Here is an 8,445-nt window from a genome sequence, read left to right as displayed (position 1 = left end):
TTTGCATGTAAAAACTCTTGTAGCTATTATTTACCGCGTGTCCATCACATTATTTTATCTTTATTGAAATTACACCACCAACTTTAATTAATTTAATAATATCAATAATCAACATCATGTAATATGCACATATCATACAAAAAAAAGTTATGCAAACAATCCTGGGATTAAATTGTCATGAATTAAAAAGTTTTTTTAGTTTCTCGTCAAACTAATTTTTCAGTAAAAATTATTTGTAAGGAATACTGTATCGATTCATTTTTTCATAATGCATAAAATATTATATCTATTAAGTACATAATAGAGATGTTTTATAAGAAAAACTTTTTATTTGCGTAAAAATAGTGTTGAAAAAAATTAATAAATGCAATTATTTAATTATTTAACTTCTTTGTAATTATAGAGAAAAGATTATGAATTTGACGAATTATGCGGACAACAATCTTCATGTGTTATATTACGCGGCCAATGACAAAGTTGCAAAGGACTTTCTTGTAACATTGTACAGTACTAACCAAGCATACAGTGAAAGGCATAATTATCATATCTCCAAAAACATTCCAGCTACAGACCTTATGACTCATCCTGATTTACATTCGATAGAGGTAATAAAATTATGAATATGTATCCGCGCAAACTTGACATTCGAATTTCATAATAGTTTAGGGATTGTTATGTGATGTCTATCGACATGTATACAAATGAACGTGTACAACTCATGTACTCATCCTCCGCAATTCATAGCGGACCAATTGCATTAAATTTATTACATAACGCGTTGCTGCGTTATCATTGCGGTTCAGATGATTGTTGGATCAAGTTAACGAGTCGACCACTAGTACACCCGAGCCAGGTAATATCTTTAACACTTCGTTCTTTCATTATATAATAAAATAAAATAAAGTAATTAAATAAAATAAAATTACAATATAATAATAAATTATTAAATAATAAAATTAAAGTAATAAAATAATACAATAAAGTAAAATAAAATTATTAAATAATAAATGTAATATAAAATAATAAAGTTATGACAATAAAATGAAATAAATGACGTTTGCAGTGGCAGCATTTGCTGGTCCATTCACGCAGCATTCGAAATTGGGAAAACTGCCGCTATAATAATGACTTTGTTTCTTCTTTTCCCATCTATCGATATGGGAATACGAGAGCGGAATACACTCTCAAAGATGCTGCAGACCAATGCGGTCGGTGTGTCTACGCGAATCTATTGGATCTCGATGTATATCATCGATTTCTTATTATATACGTTTTCCATAATATTCCTTGGAATTGCAATTTTACTCGCCTATCATCCTACTGTACAATTTTCAAATTTAGAGATTGGTGAGAATCGGAAGAAATATTTTCGCGTGTGCGTTCTATATAATTTTTTCTTTTCTTTTATTTTAATATTAATTGACAGTTAAAATTTTAACTGTTGACTTAACCGATAATTAGAAATGAAATGGAAATTAGAGCAAAAATGCTACTCATTTATGTGTTATACATATAAATATGATACATAAATTAGATGATACATAAATTAGTTTAAATTAAAAAAAAAATATGCATACGATAAATCATTAATATTTTAGTTCAGGTTCTAATAATATTTTTATGTTACGGAGGATGTGCCATTCCATTAAATTATTGCATACAATTATTTACGAGAAAACCGGAAAACGTCTATCTGGCTGTGATACTGATTAATATCATAGTCGGTCAGTAATTTAATAACTTGATTCTTCATTATACATTGTTATTAAACTTTACTATCAAAGCACGATATAATTCAGTTGCATATAACAATATCCTCATTTAAGTAAAGAATGCATTTTACAGTATTATTGGTGAATGGGTCTATCATATTTCCTTTGATATTTCGCGTACTTAGCAACACTGGAAGGTACATGTTCGAGGTTCTTGCACATATATTTCCGCCATTTGTTCTAGCTTGCGCTTTAAGCAATTATATTATGTTAAATTTATATAACAGACAGTGCAGCTATACAAATGTGTGCGATACGGAATTTTACATTGAAGATCCGTGTTGTCGTAAGTTTACCTCTATCAAAATTATATTTTTTGTGATTTATAATTGTTTACTAAATCAAAATTAAAATTTCAGAAAATTGTAATGATAAATTTTGTTACAAGGAGTTGAATGTAATGTTGATCAAACAATCTGGCGCTGAATATTATCACTCGGTCACAAATGATATACTTTTAATGATATCCCAAATGTTTGCCCTTTATATGTTGCTAGAGATTTTTGAAGAAAAAAATCGGAGAAAGTGGTATAGTTATTCTAAGCCTTCAGTAAAAAACGATAATATCGTCGAGTCTGAAGTTATGGAGGAAAAGAAGAGAGTTGATGTATATATAAAATGTAAAAAATAAATAAGAAGAAATAAAAAACTCATCTATATAATATTTATACATACATATATATTTATATATACATATATATATATATATATATATTATTTTCCTCTTTTTAACTAGATTATGAGGAAACAAAATTATTTCCACCACAAGTTGCTCTGGTTGTACAAGATTTAACAAAAAAGTACGATGGAAAAGTGGTAGTTCAAGGAGTGAATTTTAACGTAAATAAATTCTAATTAAAATTTTTTTCATGTATTTTCATGTACCTTTTTTCTATGTATGTTAAGTAGTGTTAAATAAATTTTGCTCGTTTAGATATATAAGCAGGAGTGCTTTGGCTTGTTGGGATTTAACGGAGCAGGAAAATCAACAATATACAAAATGCTAACGGGACAAACCAAAATATCTGCGGGAAAAGCAGTGATATATGGATATAAATTTACAAGAAATCAAGAAATAGTAAATTGTCAAATACATCATGTATCTTTCTCTCGTTATATAATCGAAAATAATAAAATAATTAAGACACAAAATATTCCTAAATATATTAAGTTTTAAGAAGAAATATTCAAATTTTTATATATATTTAATGAGAAACTTTTATTATATGTTTCATTTTTTATTGTAATTTTTTTGTCTTTTTAAAATTTTATATTGTATCTTGCAAATTACTTTATACGATTATTAGTTTCTTATATCTTCTTATATAAAAAATATTTTCAAGTTTATAGGTATGATAGGATACTGTCCGCAATTTAATGGATTAAGCGATTTTATGACGGGAAGGCAATATTTGCAACTGCATGCGGCACTTCGTGGTGTTCCATATGAATGCATCAACGACGAAGTAAACAAGTGGCTAGATATATTAGGTACTAAATAAAAAAAAATAAAACAAAATTCTACGAGATTATGTAGGTACTTTTAATTAAATAACACCATGAAATATCCTTAGATATGTTAGACTTCGAGAATCTAAAGATCGCCCACTGTCCCTGGGGAGTTCAAAGAAAACTTTGCATATTGCAGAGTTTAATTGGCGATCTGCCAATGGTATTTATGGACGAACCCTCTGCTGGAATCGACTTAATGACTAAACACGCTATCTGCGAAATTTTGCGTCAAATACGAGAAATGGGGAGATCTATATTAATTACTACGCACAGGTTAGATCAATGAAAAAAATACACAGGACTAGTATGAATTTTATGGATTTTTTAGTATGTCGGAAGCAGAAGCAATGTGTTTGCGAGTGGGAATCTTGGTTAATGGCCAGTTTACTGCAATTGGGTCTTGTGAGCATCTAAAGGCGAAACATGGCCGCAATTTTATGTTAAATATCAAAATAGTGCCTGGATATCAGCTTGCACACCTCGAGAAGATAAAAAACATTATTGACGAGACTTTTCCAGCAATAAAGTTCAAAGATAGTTATTTAGTGAGTAAAATACAATTTTATTTCTCGATATTTTTCGATATCCTTATTGCAAAGACACGTTGTTACAATATAATATTTTATGCATACACATGTATTAGAAAAATTAAATAATTTAAATAAATTAAATGCGATCAACATTCATTATATTGATAAGATCTAAGCTAAAAAAAGAAATTTATAAAAAGATAAATATTCTTCAACAGGGTATTCTTAAATATGAATTAGAGAGTGGTATTTCGTACAGTTATGTATTTGATAAACTTGAAAAGTTACGACAAAGATATGTGTGGATCACGGACTTTTCTGTTACTCAACCATCCATGGATGAAGTACTTCTAACTTTAGCGAAAGAGCAGAAGAAACCTCGCATAAAATTAACATTTTACGAATGTTTATATTTTTGGATTGCTCGTAATATACGTCGAATATATAAATGAAAATTATCATATGTTAACTTTCCGTAATATGATTTTTATTATCACATGCATATGTGAATATAATATTTTTTCATATACTTGTTATTTCACAAGTATATCTCTTTTTTTTGTATATTACTAGTAGCTAATTATAAAAAAAACATGTCAAGTTAATCTGGCAGGAATTATAACAAACATATGTATTATAAAATTATAAAATTTTGATTTAATAATATTATATTAATATTATTAAATCAAAATTATATAAATCAAAATATATTAATATTAGTTATACATATAATAATATAATAATTGTTTAAGCAAATAAAATATATAATATTATCAAATTTTTTCACATTTTTATATCAATAATACATTTGTGTTACAAAACAACCGTTTGTCCTTAAAATGTCATATTTCTGACTCAATTCTAAGACGATTTTTTCCAAGCCAAAATTTTATTCGAAGTTTAGTTTTCAAGATATTAAAAGAAATAGCGAATTTTTTACGGCACGCGTACGGGCGGTAAACAGGAGCGATGCAACAACCATCCGACACGGGTGATTACGTAAGGCGCCCACTGCAATTATTTGTATGTCGCGATATAATTTTAATTCATCGAATTATTATTATCACGCCACATAATAAAAATTCGATTAATTAAAATTATGTCGAGACATAATAAAAATTGGGAATTATTTTTATACTCAGATATAATTTTAATTTAATTTTAATGAGTTATATATAAATATTTCATATAAATCTACTACAAATAAATATTTTATTAAATATAATATATTTACGAAATATAATATATATTTGTTTGTTTAACTTTTTCTTTAATAACAGAAAGTATAGCAAGATCGTACTTATGTCATCACAACACATATGCTGGACATAAATTACAATATCGAAAATATCATTACAATGTAAATTTTGTTAAATTTATAAGACTAAAATACACAATACATGTCGATGCGTGCAATAATAAATCATATTAAACTTTTATATAATTATCTATGCTTAATAAAAATTAATCTTATTGTATTTATTTTCTGCTCTTTTTCGTAAAAAAACACATACAAAAGAAAGCATTGCATTTTATTTATATTTATATTTTTTTAAATAAGAAAATACTTTATTATAGATATTCCAACGAGAGATTTGACATGGAAGAATTTTTGGTAAAGTTATTATACAATCTAATATTTATAAATGCTTTTTTATTGAATTATTATAACCTCGATGTTATACCAGAGCATTAACCTCAAGTTGGAACCATATTTTGAAAAAGAAGGGGAAAGTTTTAAATTTTTCGGAAGATACGACGTCTACGTCAAGATTACTTATCCAACATGGCGCATAAATTTGCACGCAAAAAAACCGCAGATAGAAATACAAAATACTATACTGTCACCAATACAGAATTTTAAAGTTCATCATTAAAAGTTTATAAGCCGACAAGTATTATGTACAATAATAAAACTCATATTCTTATTTTTTACTTCAATTATATATTATCAAAAGAACATTATTTATTAAACATGAGCTTTATCGGACTCTCAGATAATTATGGAAACGTTTTCTTCAGAACTTACACACATTTTAATAAAGATAAAAGGTGAGTAAATGTTGAAAATATTGTAAAATACCTGTAATGAAATATGAGATATTATTCTTTAAGCACGATTCATCATTATAACTTTTAATGTCACCAACTTTTAATGTTGATTAACCATTTCTTGTTCGATAAAATATTCTATTAAAATATGATAGGTGGTTTGTCGCAACACAACTCGGGACAATTGGGGCGCGACAATTGTTTCCATGCTGGGACGAGCCTGCATTTAAGGCTACGTTTAATATTTGTGTTAAACATCATATGATGTATTCTGTTTGGTCAACTATGCCGATACGAGAAGAAACTGTCGATAAAAATGACATGGTGTGGACTCACTTCAAAATCACTCGTTCAATGCCTACTTATTTCATATTGCTCCTACTATATGATACGCATTAAAGCAAATATTTTAATAAATTACGAGTAAGAGATTTACAAAAGAAATTGACAAAGCAGTTCGTATTTATGTACTTGTCATTCGAGAAAAGTTATATTTAAAAAAATGTAAATCCATGAGAGAATGGTTTTTTAATCAAAATTATTGAGCTTAAGACTTATTTAAAATTGACTAAATATTTATTTTTGTTTATGTAAAAATTAATTTTTAATATCTAAAAATTTTTTACAGTGGAATATTTATATATCTTACTTTTATATAAGAAAAAAGTGTATCTCTTAAAATATCTTTCGAAACAAGTTGATTTAATCGACAATTAAAACGATATAGGTAACACCCACTTTCCTAATTTTCCACAACCATTCTCATTTATGAGTATCTCTACTGCGTACATATCGTTCTCCGTGAGATTCTGCTCGGTGCTACAGATTTCAAAAACGAGTCTCGAATCTTCGTTGAATTCCCGGCATCTTAATCCCACGAATTGATAAAGCTCATAGCATAATTCCGTTTGCACATCCGGTATATAAAATTTTGCGCCTTTATTGTCGTGCATCGATGTCAATAGCTCTTCTGAAAATTTTAATTGGCCGAATTTGAGTGTTTCAATTATGCTTTCTAGTTGAGAGATATTCGCTTGCAACATTGAGATCTCGTTAAGCAACTTCTCTTTTTTCTCATGGTCCTTAGACAATTCTAAATGATGAAAAATATTTTGATGAAATTTCTTATTCGCATATGACGATTAATCCCATATATTGCAATTATTTCATAATATATTTCATGTATTATTTTAATACATGAAAATGTTTATTAAAATTATATAAAATTTTGATAGTATAAAATTCCACGATATCGATATAATAAAAATTTTGCATTTAAAAATCGAATTCAATATTTGATTATATAATTAATAAAGTGTATAAATACGTTATCGTAAATACGTTATTTAATTATTAATTTCAAACAAAATTTATTTTAAAATTACTTTACGTAAGAATAAAAAAGAGCAAATACCTGAATTGATGGAATTATCATTATCCACTTCCATATTCAACAAACATATGATTTCTTTTACTTTTGTCTTTTAATAAAGATATATACAGAAGTAATAATATATGGTATTTAAGTGTCTCTCATATACTTATAAATAACAAATGTTAAAATAAAAATTCGACAATATAACATGTATTTACATAATTGTCATTCGAGAAAGGTGATCTTCCAGTACATGTAAAGTTGAAATACAATGGCAAGGTTTATTAACATATTTATTTTTTTATAAATCTCTCACAGATTATCTATTTACTGTAACATTGTAAACTTAATCATCGACGATCGTTTATGTTGGTATTCTGTAATTATTCTTCAAGAATATCAGATTTATAGACATAAATATTTACTTATAATTATTTAAAAGTATAAATTTAAGCAATATTAAATCTTATTTATAGATAAATTTTTTTCATTTATTATATGAGAATTAAATTATATTAAAAATATTCACTTGTCTGAATAATGTAAAATGTAAGGTAACTTACCAGTTATCGATAAGTTACAATCCATTGTAACTCAAATATATTTCTGTAGAAGCCTTCTTTAGACAATTTAATTCACGATAAAATTCAAGACAGAATTTTTTTTATAATTTTATTTTCACATATTTTAATGTATACTTAATAATTGCGTTGATCTAATCTGTATTTTTGTATAATTAATTTTTTTAATGTTCTTATTAATAATTTTTTTATTTTTTAAACTTATATTTGTAGCATATACAAATTTTTAAATTCTTTTTTATGTACTTGGCGTTCAATTTTATCTTTTTTAAAAAATTTTTTAAATAGAATTTTGCTTTGAACTATACATAGATCATTTAAAAAAGCCTTTAAGCGCAATATATAATATGTATATTTACGCGAATCTCGAATTTAAATCATTATTTTATAATAAAGTTTATAATATGCATTTTTTTAAATATATGAAAAATATAAAAATATTTCTTCACACATTTATAAATTATTTAGTTAAAATTTTCCATATAAATATATATATATATATATATATATATAATTAATGAAGTATGTGTAAAAAATTTAACAAAAAATGAATCATACAAATATACAGAAGATAGTGTAAATTATCTGTAATAATTATTTATCTGTGATAAATTATTTAAAAC

General features: G+C 26.1%; 2 protein-coding genes and 1 pseudogene across 3 annotated transcripts; 2 read left to right on the top strand and 1 right to left on the bottom strand.

Moving 5' to 3' along the window:
• Window positions 1-645: 645 nt before the first annotated feature.
• LOC146723748 (uncharacterized) lies at window positions 646-1,732 on the top strand (annotated as a pseudogene).
• A 425-nt stretch (window positions 1,733-2,157) lies between these two features.
• LOC146723747 (phospholipid-transporting ATPase ABCA3-like) lies at window positions 2,158-4,266 on the top strand. The gene is made up of 7 exons (XM_085481256.1): window positions 2,158-2,392; window positions 2,509-2,612; window positions 2,707-2,850; window positions 3,116-3,263; window positions 3,347-3,557; window positions 3,613-3,829; window positions 4,033-4,266. The coding sequence occupies exons 1-7, from the start codon at window positions 2,173-2,175 to the stop codon at window positions 4,264-4,266; spliced, it is 1,278 nt and encodes a 425-aa protein (XP_085337382.1). The 5' UTR covers window positions 2,158-2,172.
• A 2,258-nt stretch (window positions 4,267-6,524) lies between these two features.
• LOC114938306 (uncharacterized) lies at window positions 6,525-7,387 on the bottom strand. Of its 2 annotated transcripts, none has more exons than XM_029312190.2 (2): window positions 7,281-7,387; window positions 6,525-6,959 (listed from the first exon to the last, which is right to left on the bottom strand). In XM_029312190.2, the coding sequence occupies exons 1-2, from the start codon at window positions 7,312-7,314 to the stop codon at window positions 6,580-6,582; spliced, it is 414 nt and encodes a 137-aa protein (XP_029168023.2). In that variant the 5' UTR covers window positions 7,315-7,387; the 3' UTR covers window positions 6,525-6,579. The 2 variants fall into 2 exon arrangements, with proteins under 2 accessions (XP_029168023.2, XP_029168024.1); XM_029312191.2 differs by having other exon boundaries at window positions 6,525-6,836.
• Between the last annotated feature and the right edge of the window lie 1,058 nt (window positions 7,388-8,445).

The sequence above is a fragment of the Nylanderia fulva genome, unplaced genomic scaffold (genome assembly GCF_048542155.1).
Source record: "Nylanderia fulva isolate GAGA-0341 unplaced genomic scaffold, ASM4854215v1 Scaffold17, whole genome shotgun sequence".
NCBI lineage: Eukaryota > Metazoa > Arthropoda > Insecta > Hymenoptera > Formicidae > Nylanderia > Nylanderia fulva.
Note: the sequence above shows the minus strand (reverse complement) of the source record. Positions and strands in the feature narration are given on the sequence as shown.